This window comes from Drosophila rhopaloa, unplaced genomic scaffold (genome assembly GCF_018152115.1).
Source record: "Drosophila rhopaloa isolate 14029-0021.01 unplaced genomic scaffold, ASM1815211v1 contig_2, whole genome shotgun sequence".
Classification (NCBI taxonomy): Eukaryota; Metazoa; Arthropoda; class Insecta; order Diptera; family Drosophilidae; genus Drosophila; species Drosophila rhopaloa.
Window position 1 is genome coordinate 2362485 of NW_025335083.1, and position 21105 is coordinate 2383589.

The following is a 21105-nucleotide window of genomic DNA, read 5'->3' on the forward strand; positions in this document are numbered from 1 at the left end:
GGATCTGAAAATGTTTTGTCTTATTTATCGATAAAATGAAATTTCAGTCGGCTTGCCATTAACTTAAGTCTTCTCTTTTCATAAAACAACTGACCGCGTAAACGTGGGGATCTTGAAGGCAATCACAATGATTTAGGGGTTTATACTTCATTATTTTAAATTTAATGAAATCAGATTAAGCAAGATATTTTTTTTAATGCAAGACAACTTAACTCCGTTGACATTGTTAAGCCCTTGCAGAGGGAACCCTATTTCCGGTGTAAGTTTGCAACGCAGTAAAGGAGACCCATTTCTGACCCTATTCACTATTACTCAAGGTAAAGTTACTCTCCAAGATTTAAAATAAGCGACTGTATCATGCAGCTGCCACAGGATTTGATCGAAAAATAATTCGGAAAATCAGAAAGGATTGATTGAATATGGGCATATAACTTGACATATATCGCCATTGACCAATGACCAATTCGCTTTTTTTAATTATAATAGATTTTTCTTATAGCTATAAGGGTATATCATCTTGCTTGCCGAAGTAATCTTCCTTTTTTGCTGCTTATGAAAATGCTAATATTCGTCCCTGGAGAAAGTTAAAGAAGAATGGACGGGATGCGTTAAAGTTAAGATGGAATCATTCATCGCTGCACGCATTAATGAAAACGACATGCCAGCAACAAAGTGGAAAGCTTTTCCCCGCCAGCCGAAGAAGCTTTTCTCCAACATGGAAAACGGGGAAAAAGTAAGAGAGAGCGTTTAATAAGTATTTAAGAGATCTGCAAATATGTATTTTTGAATAGCTAAAATATCTTACATTTTCCAAAAAAATTTTTAAAAATAAATATATATTTAATTTAATAATTTTAAAAATATTATACAATATTTAAACACTTTATACTTTTTTTACCTGTTCCAGCTAAAAAAATTTTTGAGCAACAGATCCGATTTTAGATGTTTAATGAATTTTTAAAAGTGTTCTTTTAAGAGCTTAAAAGCTAAAGTTGCCGACGAACGCCTTCGGTTGTCCATGCCAATATAAAAACCGAACCGTCTGGGAAATGGGAAATCATTCATAACGGAAAACTCCTGACGTGTGGACGTGAAAGTGCCTCGATTTCTGCCGTTGATTTTTGTCGCGTCTTCGCTGCTTGTGTTTTGTGTATTATATTGTTGCTATTATTGTTTGCGACTAAACTGCCGCTACTTAGTATCCGTTCGCGAAAAATAAAGAAAAGAGAGGCAAAAAAACAAGTCAACTAAAATATCCCATTCATCTTGTTCTGCCAACTTATTTCTAATTGTGAAGCAACCTTGAAAATTCAACATCACGCTGGAAATTGCAAAACAAAAGCAAAACGCAAAATATATTGTTTACCAAAAACTAGTCAATTATCAGCGAACTTGGCTATTTGCAATGTGACTTTCTAAGTGTGATCGCAGCTTTTTTGAGGTTTTGTTAGGCCAAGAAGACACGATCTGTATTCGGCGATATCGGTTCACAATATTCACAATACCGATACAATAAAAGTACAAAAAATAATAAGAGCTCTTGTTTTGGATTACTGTTCAAGGAAACCTAATTGACAAAAATGGGCACTATCGGTGAGTAAACGAATAAAATATAAATATTTATAAAATTTTGAGAGGGTTAGCCTTTTGGTAAATATTTTATTTACTACCGAAGAAGTATTCTTTTTTGTTTTCAATGCCAAACAAAATTTATGTGCAAATGGTTCCCTATTATTATTCAATATATCCTTTCTTGGTTTTTCAATTCCAAAGTCTATAATGTCGTTAGTTCATCCCCTTCTCTTGAACCCTTAATATTCCCATCTCTCCCGACTGACAATTGTTTTTTGTTAGAGCAGTTCTGTTATCCGAGTGCCGTAAGTGGTTATCAAAGAGTTGCACAATTTGATTCTTTGATTGCTTGGTCTCCAATCCGATCATCCTTTGTTTGTCACAAGAGCACAGCTGCGACCCAGCCCTATATTTATGTAAATAATCCCTTTCAGGGGACTCACACAATACATACGAGATTCTTTTCAATCAAATTGGTTGTGGGAGTCGGTCCCCTTGTCAACGCCCCTCTCATTTCCATTTGGCTCCTGCTGTTTTCTGTGTAGCTTGCTTTTCAATTATCCTGGCTAAAAATAAATCCAGAGCAATCAACCCACATAGCATACTACATGGACCTGCTATCAACACCCAAAAGAAATGGGAAAAGAACGCCAAGCGACAAATGACAACGACGCCGGCCAAAATGCCATGAATTTTGTTTATCCAAAATGTGTAATATAAATTAGGCGGGCCAGTGGCTGTGGATAGACCCTAAACTCATAATCGAATGACGCACGAGATTCTGATTTCCCCCGCCCATAGAAATGTATGAGCCCATGGTAAGTGGGTGTAGCCACCGCAGTAGCCGGTCATTAGCCAGGTGGCTTCAGAGCGGTATCCTTGGGCCGGCAATCCACGTCCAGTGTCCTTTTGGGCGCACCCACAAACGGGCTCTGATTGCCATCACGGGGGCACCAGAGTCGGCCACTTCTGCCTCAATGGGTTCATTGTGAGGGGCCCCACACCACGGTCGCCATCTCAAGTGCCACCTGCGGCCAGGACTTGCCTTTTTGAATGCCATCCTCGGGATGTGACTTCTGCATGAGCGCTTCCCACTCGGTCGCATTAAAAACGCTTCAGCTCGTGTGACACGCTGCTCAGCGCTGAAACATCCTCGAAACATATTTTTCTTGCTGCAGTTGCTAAAAGTTCAGGGGTGAATAAAACCATAGATAAATGAAATGACACTGTCTTTATGGAAATACAACATTATTCCGAGCACGATACTGTAAGAACTGCGCAAAGGTCACTTTGACAATGTCTTTCGGCTCAGCCCTCTGGCTTTTCAATTCTAGATTTCAGATTGCCCATTTTATTTTTCGGGATATTCTTTTCACATTTATAAATATTTTTTCTGTGATATGTTTTATAACGTTAACTTATAAGAATTCAAATTTTCTTCACCTACCAAGTAAATATATTAATTGTTTTTAGTTTCTTAAGTTTAGAAAAAAACAAGAGAGAACGCTATAGTCGGGTGCCCCGACTATCAGATACCCGTTACTCAGGTAAAGGGAGTGCGAGGGAGATGGAGATAGAAACTTTGATCACGCATAACTTTTTAACGAATGGTCCGATTTGAAAAATTTCTTCTACATTTCGATAGGTATTGATAAACACAATAAAACTGCATTTTTACTTTTCCGAAATATTTAAATTTTTAAAATTGTATATAAGCGATTGTGGGCGTTAAAGGGGGCGTGGCACCTTTTTGAAACAAACTTGCGCTGCGTAGGAACTCCTAGAATCTGCATGCAAAATGCCAATCTTCTAGCTTTTATAGTTTCCGAGATCTCAGCGTTCATACGGACAGACAGACGGACAGACAGACGGACAGACAGACGGACAGACGGACATGGCTAGATCGACTCGGCTAGTGATCCTGATGAAGAATATATATACTTTATAGGGTCGCAAACGCTTCCTTCTAGCTGTTACATACTTTTGCACGAATACAATATACCCTTTTACTCTACGAGTAACGGGTATAATGAGACTCCTTTAAATAATAATATAATTACATTTTTGTTGAGGATTCTCGTTGGTTTTTTAACCAAAACAAATAGCAATAAAGGAGGTGGATATTAGCTTTACCTGTAAATTGAGATTCGGACAGTAAAGCTGGCGATGTACACTTAGATTTTAATAGGAAAAAGTATATCCACCCCTAGGACTATAAACGCAACTTATTATTAAAACTCAAGAAAGTAATAATCAGAGTTTTCAAAATATACCTTTGTCATAAAGTTTAACAATGTCATGTAACAATGCTTCATTGACATACCTTTCAAGCCATGTCAACACGTTAAAAGTTGAGAATCAGAGACAATCCTGAAATTATATGGGAAACACGTACTTATCAGTAAATATTTTGTATAACCCGTTTTATTCAAATATACTTTGGTGTTGGAAATCAAACGACTATAAGTTAGGTTTTGGGTCTTAAATTCCGCGTGACATTTGCAGAATCATCTTAACAAGTCGTGTGAAACGAAACCTTTTCAAGAGAAAACAGCAGGATGCAGAGTGACAAGTAAGTGTTCCTCCAGCAGGACACCCTCGATCTAGGCTAATAAAATGTCACCCAGGGATGAGTCCCACCGCCACATGGGCATCACCTGCAGCGGTTGCCAACGCCACAATTTCCCGGGCCGCCGGTTCCACTGCCTGGCCTGTTTGGAGGAGTTCAACCTGTGCAACGGGTGCTACGCCCTGGACGTGACCACCGAGGAGCACAAGTTCGACCACGCCATGCACTGCATCCTGACGCCGGCCAGCCTGGCTCTGTTCTACACCAAGGAGGAACTGGGCGCCGGCAAATTCCCCATGCTGATTCGCTGTCCCTACTGCAAGATAAACAACTTCAACTTGGAGGAGTTCGAGCGGCATTTGGCCGAGCTGCATCCCAGCGCGGACCCCGAACTGCTGTCCTGCTACAAGCTGAACGTTTAAAGGACCTTTTGGGGCTCTGAAATCAACATTCTAGGGCTTCTGTTTATTGCACATTCCGTTTGGGGAAAAGAGCCTCTCAATTAACGTTAATTAGTTGTGTATAAAGCCAATAAATTAAGCAATACAATATTAAGTTGGAGGGCTTCCATTTATTGTCGCACATGTTTTGGCTTAATTACATGCGACTGACATACTTCAAATTTACAAGGTTTTGGTGGGAGCACTTTAGCTTCACGATGGGGCAAGTTTGGGACGGTTGCAGGCACCGGCAGTAGACAAAGTGCACTTTGAGGTACTCGTCGAACTCCTCCATTAGGGATTCGTTGTGCAGCAAGTCGCGGTACTCCTCGACACTCTCCAGATTCACGGGATCAAGCTGATGCATATAGCACTTCAACTTCAGGACCATTGCGTACAAATAGTTGAATACATCCACGGCCATGATCTTGTGGTACTTGATGCTTCTGTGGTGGCTATCCCCCATTATGAATGGCGTTTCCTGGGCCTTGTCCAGTCGTTCGTAGGCGGCATAAAACTCCTTGCAGTGCTGGTTTATGTCCAACAGGCTTTTTTTCATGGTGTTGCTAGGAGAATTTTAGTGTTTTTATTTAGTTTTAGGATAGCTTCAAAAAATCTGAAAAGCAGAATACAATTTTATCGAAAGTTCATTTTGCAACCATTATTATTTAGTTTCAAAATATAATATATAATATAATTGCCGAATATCCCACCTCTTATTATAGAATTTAAAATTATTATTGTTTTTATTAAGTCTAGGATAGATTTAACAAAACTAAAAAGTAGAAAAAAATTTTATCGAAGTTTAATTTTTAAACAATTATAATTTTGTTTCAAAATATAAAATATAATATAATTGCTGAATATTTATCTAACTTTTGATAGAATTTAAAATTATTATTTTTTCCAAATCGATCAAACTCTTGATTTGACAAACTTTAAAATATAGAAAATACTGATATGGATATATTATTTTATCATTACTCACTCATAGAGGACAAGTTATTATTTGTCTATGCCTGTCTATCTAACTCACTTGGATGCTCGCAGGACCTCCAGTTTCTCCTCGTACTCATTGACGATCGCCTCCTCGGTCGACAGGGTGTACACCTCGGGATACCTGCAGCTCTGCTCCGAGCTGATGAGGATTAGGTAGCGCTGGGTGAGCAGCCATATCCGCTCGATTAGTGTCTTCTGGGCCAGCATTTCGCACTGGTACAGATTGTAGTATTGCCGATACCGGGCTTCCAGGTCCACAAGGAGCCCCAAGACTTCGGCCTCGGTTTCGTAGTGCTGCTGCAGATGCTGCGTCAGATGGGGCTCGTCATTCCCCGACTTGTGTTCCACCCTTGGTTCCAACGATAATTCAACTCTGTGTTCCATTTTGTGTATTGACTACGTGTACGTTTTAATGTGTTCTAACTAGCAGACTGCCTGTGTGTATGGCAAAGTGCTGCCTCCAAGGCAGACTAGATGTGTTAGTCCCTATGGGGGTCTATTGCCCGGCTGATACTGCCCATCAATTTCGATTCCCATCTCTTTCGTCAGCCGCCAATTAGATTTTTAAAACGTAACCAATTTGTTTGGCATCGGGAAGAGAAATCGTTTTTAATTAAGATCAGATAGAGATCAATGTCTACTTATAACTTAATCCATTTAATAAAGATTTGTCTGCCAAGAACGTGTACGAAAAAAGGATTCAGCCCCGCAATCAGTGAATAACGTGTGATAGTAAAATGCAAATGAACAAAATACATTATTTATAGGGCGGACAGAGGAAGCGATTAATATCGGCCAAGCGGTGAAAAAATGCTTTGATTGATTCGAATTTTGAGCATTTTTGTTTTTGGGATGCATTGAAACGGAAATTAAATTAGCAAATATTGCACTGCTGCTGATTTTTCCGAGATCCACACAACCTTACTTACAAAAAAAAAACCGTCAATATGTATTTCTTTATAAATGCGTAATATTTTTGTATTTTTCTTTTGAGCGTTAATGAAGTGCGAAGCCAATTGCCGCCTTCAACAATTTTAGATTCAGACAGAGAATTCTCATGCTGGTTCAAATAATATTTAATACATCTGTATCGATATGGGTGGAAATTTGAACTCGGGCCCGTCAGGCAACGCAAACATTGCTCATTCCCGAACGAATTTTCAACATAACTTGGATAAACAAAGCAAAACATATGAACGCAAAGTGTGCAAAGTCTAGGTACACATGTTTAATGCTCCCTAATTGAAAAAATGTGTTGAAAATGTGGACGGGTGTCAAACAGAATATTTTATTGAAATTTAATACCCAAAAGGTTATTGGGAACCCTTTGAATTTAATTAACTAACACTCTACCCAAATAAACAGACATGAAAGTCAAACAATCGTGGGAAATCTAATTTTTTTTTATTAAAATAAGTTTTAAAATGTATTCCAAAAAATAAAAAAAACATATTTGAGGCTCAACGTTGTTTACGATTTCGGATTTTTAATTGCCTCAGCGGCACACGCTTCGTATGCGCAATGTCTTTTTGGTGTAATGTGTTTGGGCTATTTTGGTCCAGACAAGTGCTTCTCGTGTGCCCTCAAGATGTGTTTTCTCAACACCGATAGGCTAATGTGCAAAAAATTCTCGCAAAGATTGAAAATGATTTTTGATTGTGTTCAAATTAAGAGAAGGTGCAATGAACCTTTCGATACAATTGCAAACAGAAAATGGGCAAAAAGGCGACTTATTGAATAATATTCATAGTGAACTGAGAATGTATAAATGATTATTTTTGTCTTAGCCTCCCAATTCTTAATACGTATTTTAAAATATCTTTCATATTATCCATACACACTTCACACAATCATTTTTATTTATTAGTGATCCATAAAATATGTGACACAGACATGAATAGGAAAGGCTTGCAATGTTTAAATAAGTAACATTCGTATAATAAATAAATATAATAATAGTAAATATATGATAATAAATTATATAATATAATATAATAATGAATACTATATATAAATAAATCAGTTAATGCATATGCCGATCAATATATTTTCATATGGAGTCCAACATGAGTGATTTGGTTTGGATTATTTCATTTCCATTTGATCTTCTGAATAATCAGTTAGACAATGCATAAGACAATTAAGAAAGTGCATGTGGTGCTTTTTCATCGCCTGGCAGTTAAGACAACAAATACTAAGTAAATATTTTTGAATCCTTTAAATAATCATTTATGGGTAATTTGTAATTACAAAAGTATATCTTCATAATCCGTCCAAAAGGAATGGCCCCAGTGGTTTGGTTTGGCTTGGTTTATTTCATTTCGATTTGATATTTGGCTGTCCGCTTCTTTCGCTTTCTACGCGTTGATCCGTGGGACAAGGTCGTGCCGTCGGCTGTCGGCTGTCGGGGCGAGAAATATTATGGCTGACCAACAGATAAAGTATATAAGTATTCCCCGCAAAAGATACATCCGTCTGTGTCGGTGCGAGAAAGGCGGACTGCACAGGTTTTCGACCAATTGCCTCGGGCCTCTGCGTTCTGCGTTCTGCGCTCCGTGCGTTTGTGACGCGCTTTTTGCCATTGACACGCAATAAAAATATGTACTTAAAAATTGTAAATACTCATAATGAGCACATTAAAGATTCGAAAAATGTGCAACATCTCTGTTAGTGCAACTCATTTTGTTGTTGCCTTTAATCTGGAGTTTACCGAAAGGCAGAACCGAGCCAATCAACGCAAATATTAGTAACAAACGAAAACGAAAACAAAAAACAAACTTCAATTGAGCGAAGTTTGGCAACAAAAATTAGGTATATATGCGAATAAAGCCGGACACGATTTTCTTGCAAAGGGGGCAGACTTCACAAGGGCTTAAGGCGGTGGACAGGCAGCTCTTGCAGAAGACGTGGCCACACATGGTGGCCACCTGCTCCTCCGGCGACTCCATGCAAATGGGGCACTTGTAGACTTTTCCGTTTCCATCGATCAGGTTCGTGATCTCGGCCCGTACCTCCATATCGGTCAAGTCAATGATCTCCACAGGCTTCAATCCGTCGGCTGCTCGACGTCGGCCCTCCATCTTTATTGGTTTCCAGCTCAGGAGACTTCGCCAGGATGGAAGCATTAAGGATGTACTTTGAAAACTAAAATAAGCAATTGATATGTGAATGTATAATTCTGAAATGGTAATCAAGGGTAAACTTGTGTTTTGTGTTTCTCTTAAATTTGTAGAAGGTAGTTTAGATTACAATTACAAAAGGTAGAATTTGCTTAAATACAAATTAAGCTTTTACTAGATAATATAGCAATGCAATGCAAATACAAAATATAAACAATGGGAGACAGAGGAAGAGTAAATATAAAAATATTGCCTGGCTTTTTTTTAAAAGAGAAAGCTGATTCAAATGCGTGGGAAATTCTGTGAACGCTTTTTCTTCTCATCCACTGAGTGTCTGACGCTGAAGAAAGCATTTTGCTTTAATTTGTATGAATATACGTATGGATATACGTGTGTAGTATTTAATAAATTATTAATTTTTGCTTCGCTTTAGCAGCTCAAACATCACATGAATAGTCTATTTGGTCGGGCCAATAAATGTCTATTATATAAATGGAAAATATTTTACGCAGATTGAGCTATATCTGTGTGCATACGTGTGATCGAAATTATATTCTAACATTTTGATGGAACTTTTATATTATTTCTCTAATGAATGTTTAATTTAAAAGAAAATAATTAGATTATTTTATATTTTGAAACCTAAGACATGCATCTTGCCATAATTTGACGATGAGAGAACAGTCCAAAAGCAATACAATGGGTAATGGTTTCAGAAACACTTCAAAAGAAGTCAGTTTTAACCAGTTTTCGGATATTGTCTAGACGCGGTGCTTTTGTTTGGACTTGATGCACGTGATGATGTTTTTGCCATTGAGCTTTCTCTTGAAATGTTTTTGTTATTGTCTCGTCCGTCTCGTAAATGTTTTTTAACTTCTCTGGGGCACTTTTTTTTTAATTTCACTAAGGACAACAGAATGTATTGAGCACAAATTATGATAATATGATTGTTTACGGAGTGTTTGAATGCGTTGAGCGAATGATATTAAAAACATTTATTATGGAATGATCTTCGATTGTGATAAGTGTGTTCTGTCTTATATAGAAACCGAAATATACAATTACTAAACAATAATTATTGAATAGCTTAAAAAGTGGAAATTTATCTAATAAATAAACCAATTCTTTATAGGTCCATCAAAAACGTTCAAGTCGGTCAAAGTACTACCTGCTGAATAGCAAACTTATTACTTTATTTTTAAGATAAACAAATCAAATGGCAGACAATTAATCACCAACCACGTATCAAAACCAATCCAATTGATTTCCACTTCACATATCCGCTTCCCCCAAAAACTGTTCTAATTATTTCACTCATCGCAACTTAAAGATGACGTCAGGTCCCCAACCAAGCGAATTTTCTGCGTTCAGTTTGCAATGCAAATATTATTATTAGCATTACTTACAATTATTTACGAGCGATTTGAGTGTTCCGTGAACACATATTACAGCCCAGGAGCACATGAGAGATATTAAACAGCAATTGTTTAGCCCAAAGCCCCCTCCGCAAAATATTTTCCAAAAACATTTACTTGTTCCGCTTTTGCTCTGAAATGACCCCCAACGAATTGCCCACTTAATTTATGAATGCAGGCATCGACTCAATCTACATTGTCTTACCTTCGGCAGGGGCAACTATCCTGATATTATTTATAGGGTCTGCTCAATTCTACATTAATCACTTTCCAACATTTTTCCAAGATTTTTTAATCAACGAGGGGTTTGATAAATGATCTTACGTCGGCACTTGCCTTGACCTTACCTTGAAAATTGTCAGCTACATTATTTTTTACGAGATGTTCTCAGTTTTTTTCTCGCTGCTGATCTTCATTCATTTTCGTTTGCGCGTAATTACAAATTTGTTCGCTTCACAGGAGGCTATTTATAAGTATTTATTTTGCACAAAAATATATACTTTCAGAAATAATATGAAAATAAGGCGAGCAAATTAAATAAATCGTAAAGACGGAACTATTAAAATAAATTATGGAAATGGTGCTGTGGGCGTCGACTTTGGTCACTGGCATCTCGTGGGCCCCCAATTTTTCTTGTTAGCCCTGGCCTGCGAATCCTGTCAAGCGGCACTCAAAACGAAGGTGTTGTGAAGGACTCGTCGTCCTTTTATCCTGGCAGCCCCTCCGACATCGTCACCCACCACCTGCCGGCTCGTGATGGTCATGTGCGCAATGTTCCAAGAACAGCTGCTGGTGGACTTCTAGAGTGCTGCCATATATCAATATTCCGTGGTCTGAGGAGGGGCAGATACACGCCTACTTTTCTATAAATATACTCCGTGGCCAAAAGATAGGGAAAGCTAATTTAATGGATTCAATCGTGTTTTATAAATATAAAAAAAAATATACAAAATTCGCATTACCCGCCTGCTTTCATATTCAAACTCATTCGTTCTCTAAAACGTAGGATCTATACAAAAACATATCTCTTCATATTATTTATTTAATTTCGGTTTTTGTTGTTTTGGTGTATACCTACCTTTAATACCTATATATATTTAATTTTATTTCTTTTTGTTTATTTTGGTTGTTGTTGCCTCAGCTCTGCTTTGTGGGCGCAGCGGAAATTTTCTTTCAAGCCGTTAATTTTTATTGAATTGTTGTATAATATGTTATATTCTGTTTACGAAAACTTGTTCCACAGGGAGTGAGCAAAGCGATACTGAGTATTGGACAAGCCTTGAAATAAATAGTAAGAATAATAACTTATACGATTTTCCATCCGAAAATAATTTAATAATTCATTGGCCGACATTAACTTTAGTAATGAATGGTTTCCTTTTTTAGTAATAGTAATTTAGTAATAAATGGTTTCCTTTTTTATCTGCTTTATATACTTCAAATCCTTTTTATCTCTATATCATTTTTTATAGTTTGTATCTTTAAACACTTAACAAAAGATGCTTGTGGAAAGAAAACCAAGCATTTCGAATCTGCACGCTTCTTGTGTTCAAAAAATCGACATCATTACATTTTCTAAATTGTAATAGAACTTTCTTGACCCAAATTCGTGTGCTATTGTAAACAGTCAACTAGGTATACAAAAAAGAGCTGCCCACCCAGGGATGTGAAGAAATGTAATTTAATTTCCTTCGGAAATGTAAGCACGGCAACAGATTGTCGTAGGTCACCCCATCCAACACGAGCAGCACGTAAAAGCTATTCCGACTTTTTCGAGTTGGCGTAGGTCCTGAAAATCAACTTAAGTTCTCCGCCCACATCAAAGAGTCCGGCATCGAGTGAGCCAGTTCCCCTGATTGGGCAATCAGACCGGATCAATTGTTTAAAATATTCGATTGGAGGGGCTGATTGAAGGCACTAGGGGGATTGGCCGGTCGATGGACTCCGGTCTCCAGACTGCGGGTGTCGGAGCTCGAACCCCAATCCCCGGACCCCGGGCAATTCATCATGGCTGGCTGGATTGGCGCTGGTCTAAAAGTGTTTGCATTTGTTTTGTAATAATAGGAAACTTACAATCCGATGGAGACCCAGAGGCAGCACCGTTGGGTGAGTGGGGCTATAGCTATATCTGTGCCTGTATGTGGCACACCGACCGACGACGACTTGCCGATTGACGTCAGCAATGCCCCCAAAGTCGCGCACAGTGTCGGGCGGGTTGCCAAGCAGGCGGGAACCGGGACACAAATCGCTTGTGGGGAAAGGGGGGGACAGGGAGGGACAGGGGCGACAGTGGGGGGCAGAAGGCGCTCGTTTTGTCAGTCACTCATACGAGTTGGATGCTGGCTGGCGAATCTGCTCTGTCTACGAGCGTATCGATTCATTGGAAATCTGCAAGTGCGCCTTGAAAGCTTAAGAGCGTGGTTTATCAATAATCATTAATTGATAAAATACAATAGCTGCTTCCCAAGAAAAAATGATCAATTATACCATAAATTTACTAACATATATGTGCCAAGATAAAAATCTACAATATGATGACTGCTAGGAATCTTGAGGCATACACTTATCATATTGCTTCAATGAAGCTTATATTTCCTAAAAGAGCTAAAAACCTTAACAAAAGGAATATTTTAAGATGCGTGCAATGCATTTACTTATTTCAAAGTAAAGTAAAGCAGTCGAAGTATCTCAATATTTTATTCCTCAATAAATAAAAGCAATTACATTAATGGGTTTCACATTCATCATAAGTTATAACTTTTGGAAATAAAATAAGTCTATACATTTTTTACCTAATACCTTCTATATTTAGTTACTTTCATTAGAAAAATAAATAAGTTTTCGTAATTAAGTAACTACTTTTACAGAACATCTGGTTTTCTCTGGCAGGTCCTGCCTCCTGTGCTGCAATTGCATTTCACATTTCACTTCGGGCCGACTGTCCACAGGGGTATTTGTTTATTTTGACCCACACCCACTGTTTACATGAATCTCCTGGGCTGAGAAGGCAGATGATTTTCACGGAAATTCAGACTTCCATTTTATATTTAGCACACCGCAATGCATCTTTCAGAATGCCTGCTGACCCTTTTCTGGCTCATTTGTTTGTTCTGCTATTTTTGGCATGCAAAGTGTTTCTGCCGCAATTGAGAATACCAAGATGAGATGGCCAAGATGAATTGAGTGTGGCAGGAGGAACAGGAGGATGTATGAACGAGAGGAAAGTGAAAGTTTGATTTATGGCCACACGCAGGTCACTGAGGAACGTGTGAGGTTTCTAACGAGTCAAAATTAGTTTCCCTATATTTTGTAGCTGGCCAACAAGTGGAGGTATCTCTTTGCGGGTGGGCACTGACCACCTCTGGCCGCAAGCCAATCGCTTCTGGAACGGAAATAGAAATTGGTCGAAAGTGACCAAAAAACCGCAGGAACTTGGACTTGAGGCTGTCAAGTCCACTCTCCAAACTAATGGCTCTTATTGTCGGGGGTTAATGGGGTACAATAAAAATCACATTTGCCCACTCATAATGGTCTCTCCTTCCAGAAGTGAGTCTCTGTAAATAACAAATAATGAAATTATCCATGAGAAAAAACATAAGGAAAACAAGAAAGGAAAGCTAACTTCGGGCGGAGCCGAAGTTGATATACCCTTGCAGAATATTCTATAAATTATATTCTCCCAAATTATTCATATGATGCATTCTTAATACTCATAAAAAGTCCCAACTTCCTAACTTTAAAAACACCAAAGTTATGTCATTTCCAATCGTTCAGTTATATGGCAGCTATAAGATATAGTCGGCCGATCCTTATGAAATTTGGTAGGTCGGATTGATTGGCCAAAAATAAAACCCATAGAAAATCCTAACTTCCTAACGTTACAAACACCAAAGTTATGGCACTTCCGATCAATCAGTTATATGGCGGCTATAGGATATAGTCGTCCGATCCTTATGAAATTCGCTAGGTCGGATTGATTGGCCAAAACTAAAGCTCATAGAAAATCCCTTCTTCCTAACTTTAAAAACACCAAAGTTATGGCTTTTCCGATCGTTCAGTTATATGGCAGCTATATGATATAGTTGCCCGATCCGGCTCGTTCCGACTTATATACTACCTGCAATAAAAAGACAACTTTTGGGAAAGTTTTAAGCAGATAGCTTTAAAACTGAGGGACTAGTTTGCGTAGAAACGGACGGACGGACGGACAGACGGACGGACAGACGGACAGACGGACAGACGGACAGACGGACATGGCTATATCAACTCAGGAGGTGATCCTGATCAAGAATATATATACTTTATAGGGTCGGAAATGTCTCCTTCACTGCGTTGCAAACTTTTGACTGAAATTATAATACCCACTGCAAGGGTATAAAAACATTAGGAATGAACCCAATACTAGAGTTCTAGTCTCTACAAAATTAAAAATTAATAAGTAAATGATAAATAAGCAGTCTCGCCTGGTTATGGATCAAGAATATAAATTGATACTTACTAATAATAATAGATTTTCTAGTCAAAAACAGGGATTAAGTAATTGAAATTAGGAATGAAAAATGTTAAACTGTTAATTCTAAAAAATAATTGTAATATTATTATTGACAAATCACATAAAATTTAAATGAGTTGTAATATTTTAGGTATAACATTTATTTATTTGCATATATCTAAAACAATTAAATAATTTTGTAATACCGTAAATCAACAAGTTTGTAAAGAAAGTATTCTAATAGCAGAGCATATATATCTGGCGCGTTCATATAGTTTTCAAGAAAAATGTCGTTTTCGCAAGCCTGAGATGTATGTATTTTCCGTCTGATTGTAATTTGTCTAAACGGAAAATATTTTTAAGGAGATGTAAATTATATTTCGTTAGCCCTCTGCCTTACCAGTGACACCAAATTAAATATTAGCAAGAGATAATGGCTGAGCTACAAAATTTAGTGTAAATACCATTTTAGCTGAAACTGTGAGAAAAACCAGAGAATCACATCACGCCCTATAAATGTTTTGCTTAAATTTAGTTTGCTTTGGTGCGATTTTCCAGCTAACGCATTCTATATATGTATGTCCCATACGACTGCAAATCAAATGATTTTCCCTGATTTCTCAGGCTATAAATGGGACCAAATGTAGGTAGGAGTGTTGGGGCTAGCAATACGCAGATCGCGGGTTCCGAAAATCGGAGCAATCGCCAGTCAGTGACTAACTGCTGACGTCTTTGCTGCGCGGCCGTATATAACTCATAGTGAAGACGGAACAGCTCACCCCGCGGATCTACGCAAATTCTGCACTAACTTTGTCACAGACAATTTGGCGACAACACAGTCTATTTCTCTGTCTGAGGCGTGGGCGATTCCTCCTCACGCCCATTTCCATGTGGAGGGCTGTAAAACGCTTTTCTATGTTTGCCGCTGGCTGATAAATTAATAATTCGCATCGCGGAACAACAGATGGACATCAAACGCTGGCCATAAATCATAAGGAACAAAGCCGAAAATAAATCTAATTAAAGCTGCTCAGAGTGACACAAAATGGTGTTTTGCTTGTGGTCACTCCAAGTGAGGTGTTAACAGGTGAAATCTGTGTTGCCATGGGCGGGGTCAATGCTAATTTGATTTTGCTATAAAAGTTTCATAACCTTGTGTTGAGTTTGAATGTATACATTCTAAGTGCTTTTTAAGAAGCCTAATTGGTACTCTTAAATTCATTTATTTGCGACACTGAAAGTAAAATGGGGTTTCACCAAGATCATGCATAGAAATATAGCTTAAGGGGTTATCCGGGTCTTGACACTTCAAAAAATTCATTTTTTTCAAACTTTTTTATATAATAGTACAAAGTTTCAGGAATGTTGTCTGAAAATTTCAAGTCGATCGAAGCAAAACTGTAGGAATGGGAGAAATTTAAAGCCCAGCGCGTCGGACGTCACAACGGGCCAGATGCGGCACTTTAAACGCGTTTTTCTCAAAACCACTTTTTTGAAGTCGGTAGTCACGATTTCTCAAAAACTATTGCACCGATCAACTTCTGCTTTTGCACACTTCTTTTAGACATAATTCTCTTGTCCTTAACGGAGGGATTTTTTTAATTTTTAATTACAACTCATTTTATAAGCCAAAATATGGCCAAAATTTACGTAAAAAATGACACTTTTTATGAAAAGCGCTACAAAAATTCAATTTTTAATTTTTAAAAAAAATGGCTCGTAGAGGACAAGCGAGACACATACACTATCAAAATAATTTTGGTTTTTTGATTTCAGACAAAAATTGGAGGAGATATTTTGCCTACCGCAAGGACACAATTTTTTATGAGGTCAAGTTCAAGCCTGCCTCAACGGCTCAATTTTAAAAATATTTGATTCAAATTTTTACACAATGTTGGTCAAACCATAAACATTAATGTACAATAAATGAAATTTGTGAAATTGTCATAAGATCTTGAAAAAAAATTCACGAAAATAGGCTTTTTTTCGTGCTCCAAGACCCGGATAACCCCTTAACAACTCACAGTCGAACTATAAAGAATCACCACTCGAACAAAACAATAGTATAACGGTGTGTGTATTGCATATGCCCACTTTTTCGAGGAAAAACAATACAAATAATATAATAATATTTTTAATTCAAGTTTCACCTTTAATTAAAGTAGTAGGGTAAACGCATAAAATGAGCGATAGATGTGTAGATAATCATGGTAATAGATACGACATCGTTTTATGAAAGCCCTCTATTGGTATTACTGAAACATTATTCGGCGACCCCCTAGATGTCAAGGGAAGGTCCTTTTCGCCACACCTTTTCCCACTTACTCATGTTCAAACGTTTTTATACCCTTGCAGAGGGTATTATAATTTTGGTCAAAAGTGTGCAACGCAGTGAAGGAGACATCTCCGACCCTATAAAGTATATATATTCTTGATCAGGATCACCTCCTGAGTTGATATAGCCATGTCCGTCTGTCCGTCTGTCCGTCTGTCCGTCTGTCCGTCTGTCCGTCTGTCCGTCTGTCTGTCCGTCTGTCTGTTTCTACGCGAACTAGTCTCTCAGTTTTAAAGATATCGAATTGAAACTTTGCACACACCCTTCTTTCCTTTGCACGCAGTATATAAGTCGGAACGGCCGGGATCGGCCGACTATATCCTATAGCTGCCATATAACTGATTGATCGGAAATGCCATAACTCTGCTGTTTGTTAAGTTAGGAAGTTGGGACTTTCTATGGGTTTTATATTTGGCCAATTAATCCGACGTACCAAATTTCATAAGGATCGGCCGACTATATCTTATAGCTGCCATATAACTGATTGATCGGAAATGCCATAACTTTGGTGTTTGTAAAGTTAGGAAGTTGGGATTTTCTATGGGTTTTATATTTGGCCAATTAATCCGACCTACCAAATTTCATAAGGATCGGCCGACTATATCTTATAGCTGCCATATAACTGATTGATCGGAAATGCCATAACTTTGGTGTTTGTTAAGTTAGGAAGTTGGGATTTTCTATGGGTTTTATTTTTGCCTAATCAATCCGACATATCAAATTTCATAAGGATCGGCCGACTATATTCTATAGCTGCCATATAACTGAACGATTGGAAATGATATAACTTTGGTGCTTTTAAAGTTAGGATGTTGGGATTTTTTATGAGTATTAAGAATGCATTATGAATGATTTTGGAGAATATAATTTGCAGAATATTCTGCAAGGGTATTTCAACTTCGGCTCCGCCCGAAGTTAGCTTTCCTTTCTTGTTTTGGATTACATATTTTTTGCACTCCCTAATCTTTGTTTTTGGCTCTTCTTGCAGAGAAACGCTCATTCTCCTTCCGCCTGCGCCGCTCCTTCGGCGACGGCGGCAGCACGAACAGCCGGAACAGCAACAACAACAGCAGCACCTGCACCAACCACAACAACCAGAAGCGGTGCAGTACCCCGCTGACGCCCACCAGCACGAGCACCGGCCGTTTGGAGGTGCCAGGAGCGGCCTCGGTGAGCCGCCGGAGCAGCATCTACAAGAAGCCGGACAAGAACGACGGCGGCCAGATCCACCAGATCCCGGACGTGGAGCTGCCGCTGATGACGTTCGCCGACCAGTACAACATCGAGAAGACGCTGGCCGAGGGCTGCTTCGCCAAGATCCTGCTGTGCCGGCACAAGCCCACCAGCACGCCGGTCGTCCTGAAGGCGGTCCACGCCGAGCTGACCACGATCAAGGAGTTCCAGAAGGAGTTCCACTACAACTACGAGCTGTCGCACCACCACCACATCCTGAGCGCCTACGCGGTGGCCTTCCAGACGATGGACTACTACGTGTTCGCCATGGAGCACGCCCCCTACGGCGACCTGGCCTCGAACATCGGACCCAACGGGCTCCACGAGAACGCCTGCAAGCTGATCTCGGAGCAGCTCAGCTCGGCCCTCGGGTTCATGCACTCGAAGAGCCTGGTGCACCGCGACCTCAAGATCGAGAACATCCTGGTCTTCACGCCGGACTTCACGCGGGTGAAGCTCTGCGACTTCGGGGCCACCACCAAGAAGGGCCTGCTGGTGCACAAGGTGAAGCACACGTGGACCAGCTGCGTGCCGCCGGAGCAGCTGGAGCTGATCAAGAACGAGCGGTTCCAGTGCCTGCCCGTCAGCGACTCCTGGCAGTTCGGCATCCTGCTGTACAACATCCTCACCGGCAATCCGCCCTGGCAGTCGGCCGACTGGGTCAAGGACCAGTCCTACGCCAACTTCATGAAGTACGAGCAGCGCAAGACGACCAAGGTGCCGGACAACTTCCGCCGCTTCTCGCCGCGGCTGATGCGCTGCTTCCGGAAGTACCTGAGCCACGACCCCGAGGACCGCTGCAAGATCACCGAGGTGGCCAAGTACATGAAGGACCGCTGGGTGGAGTGCCGCATCTCCACCTCCAAGTCGGCCACCCTCATCTCGCCCACCAACCACGACCAGGACTCCTGCATCTACCTCAACCAGCGGGAGGGTCGCCTCTCCGGGGACGAGAACAAGCTGCGCTTCAAGCGGATGATGTCCACCTACGGCCTGGACATCCCCATCGACCAGGCGATGGTGAGGCGGCGGGTCTGGGACTGGCTCTCCACCTGCGACGCCAACTTCGATCCGGACGTGGAGAGTCTGCACGCCCTGGATCTGTTGCAGTAGAGTGTGGTTTTGTTGGGTCCCCAAGATCTACTCCAACCGAGAAATCTCTCTAGCAGAATTGAATAACCAACCGGACAGGTAGTAGCACCGGAATATGTAAATCCACTTTGATAACCCTCCGGACTGCTCGAAAGATTTAAAATCTCTTGCTCAAAGCTTCACGAAAATATCATCTTGTAAATAAGTCGATATCGCCCAATTCGATGTGTGTCATTATCCTTCAGGGGAACTGTTTGAATTTGTGGATCTAGAAGATCGTTTATGTAGAGCAGAGAAGCCACTCCTCGGCGGTTTTTTTCTGTTGTTCTGCGAGTGCAGAATCCCAGAACTGAAATTTATTATAGTTTTATATAGATGCAATTTGGTATAACTAAGTAGTAAGAATTTGTAGGATAATGAAACCCAGTTTGAGATAAAAACACGTCAACGGATAACTTTCCAGTAGTGTTACCTTTCTAGTCTTCCGCCACGATGATTTTCTTCGTAATCTATACATGTATGTAGTTTTATGATTGTATTTATGAATGTACTTTAATGTGTGATTTGCGCGTTACTTACATTATGTGTACGGTATACCGAATAATGCAATTATCTAGAAATAGGCTTTAAGGAGGTGTAAGGAGTGCCCCTGGCGCATTCACGACCAATTATTAGACGGCTAAGGCTTGTTTTATATTCGAAGTAGACTATACAAACATGTTTATGTAGATATCCTTAATCAGCTCCATTGATGGCCAGATGCCATCAATGCGTATGCAACCCTTTTGTACATACTATTTTATTACATTTGACCTTTAAATAAACTTTAATGTAATCATGAGTTAATATCCTATGTAAACCTACGAAAAACAAAATATAAAACCGTAAACTGAGTTTATTTGAAACGGACGTTCTTAATATAACAAGGGAATTTTAGTTTGGCAATCGTTTCCATAGTACCTGTACGATATTTGCAAAACAATCAGGGGAATACCATTTCTGGATAAGCTCCCTACAACAGACCGTAAATATTTATTATTTGAATTTCAATTATTTATGATGGCTTTTCGCGCAGACCTCATAGGTGTTTGTCTAATTATTGTGTACTGTTCGCGAAGGTCGCCTCGATGTTTTTTGAGTTGCTTAGACATTGAATGTCATGGTTTCCAGCGCAGCCAAATTAAAGAAGAGCCGGTGAAAAACAATCTAGACCCATCTAGCCGTTGTTTGTGCTGTTTGTGTTGTTTGCAGTGGACAGGATGTGACGCCTCTGCCGGTAATTCTGTCTCTAATAAACAATTGCTAAGGTTAATTCAACAAAGGTGAGGTTACGCCGTGTGTTCGGTGGGCGGACACATTGTTTGCATTGCCCGTTCACTCGTTTCTCCACAATATGCTGTTAAAATGTATAATTCTGGCTCCCATGAATCAAAGGCCGTTCGGATGCGATCGATTTGGGAAATGATTGATTAATTTCTTTGGTTAGCCTGTAACTTTGGGTTTAAGGTCACTGTCATTTCACCTTGACTTTGTTTTATAAAGCATCTGAATGGAACACATCATTTTACGAGGCACGTGCCAACACTTAAATGTGTTTAACGTCCAAGCACATGGCGTATTAAAAAACCGGCTAGACGAAGAATCTGAATTTTTCTACAACACCTGAAAATAAAAAGTGGTTCAAAATCTTCTAAAATTGTGGTTTGTTTTTTTGAAAGTATTACAGAAAATGCTTATCCACTTATAGAAAGAATGTTTTCAATTTAGATTGGCGTAATATAGATTGCATTTTCAATACCTTTTTCGTTTTCTTTAAAATTATTTTATTGAGAAAATAAT

At 39.4% G+C, this 21105-nt stretch overlaps 4 protein-coding genes across 5 annotated transcripts; 2 read left to right on the forward strand and 2 right to left on the reverse strand.

The window, feature by feature from the left end:
• Positions 1 to 1075: 1075 nt before the first annotated feature.
• Positions 1076 to 20164, forward strand: LOC108043575 (serine/threonine-protein kinase meng-po). Its single transcript, XM_044460226.1, has 2 exons — positions 1076 to 1593; positions 17930 to 20164. The coding sequence occupies exons 1-2, from the start codon at positions 1581 to 1583 to the stop codon at positions 19285 to 19287; spliced, it is 1371 nt and encodes a 456-aa protein (XP_044316161.1). The 5' UTR covers positions 1076 to 1580; the 3' UTR covers positions 19288 to 20164.
• Positions 3916 to 4696, forward strand: LOC108038287 (E3 ubiquitin-protein ligase KCMF1-like). Its single transcript, XM_017115054.1, has 2 exons — positions 3916 to 4144; positions 4200 to 4696. The coding sequence occupies exons 1-2, from the start codon at positions 4131 to 4133 to the stop codon at positions 4561 to 4563; spliced, it is 378 nt and encodes a 125-aa protein (XP_016970543.1). The 5' UTR covers positions 3916 to 4130; the 3' UTR covers positions 4564 to 4696.
• LOC108038286 lies at positions 4693 to 6054 on the reverse strand. Of its 2 annotated transcripts, none has more exons than XM_017115052.2 (2): positions 5618 to 6039; positions 4693 to 5147 (listed from the first exon to the last, which is right to left on the reverse strand). In XM_017115052.2, exons 1-2 carry the CDS (start codon positions 5962 to 5964, stop codon positions 4739 to 4741), a joined length of 756 nt encoding a protein of 251 aa, XP_016970541.1. In that variant the 5' UTR covers positions 5965 to 6039; the 3' UTR covers positions 4693 to 4738. The 2 variants fall into 2 exon arrangements, with proteins under 2 accessions (XP_016970541.1, XP_016970542.1); XM_017115053.2 differs by having other exon boundaries at positions 5031 to 5197; positions 5618 to 6054.
• On the reverse strand, positions 8242 to 8823 carry LOC108038288 (E3 ubiquitin-protein ligase COP1). The gene has a single exon (XM_017115055.2). It carries the CDS (start codon positions 8703 to 8705, stop codon positions 8388 to 8390), a length of 318 nt encoding a protein of 105 aa, XP_016970544.1. The 5' UTR covers positions 8706 to 8823; the 3' UTR covers positions 8242 to 8387.
• Positions 20165 to 21105: the final 941 nt, after the last annotated feature.

Coding starts and splice junctions, on each gene's coding strand:
- LOC108038286 (XM_017115052.2), bottom strand. CDS start 5,964: ATGGAACACAGAGTTGAATTATCGTTGGAACCAAGGGTGGAACACAAG. Junction 5,148..5,617: donor GAGGTCCTGCGAGCATCCAA/GTGAGTTAGATA, acceptor AAATTCTCCTAG/CAACACCATGAAAAAAAGCC.
- LOC108038288 (XM_017115055.2), bottom strand. CDS start 8,705: ATGCTTCCATCCTGGCGAAGTCTCCTGAGCTGGAAACCAATAAAGATG.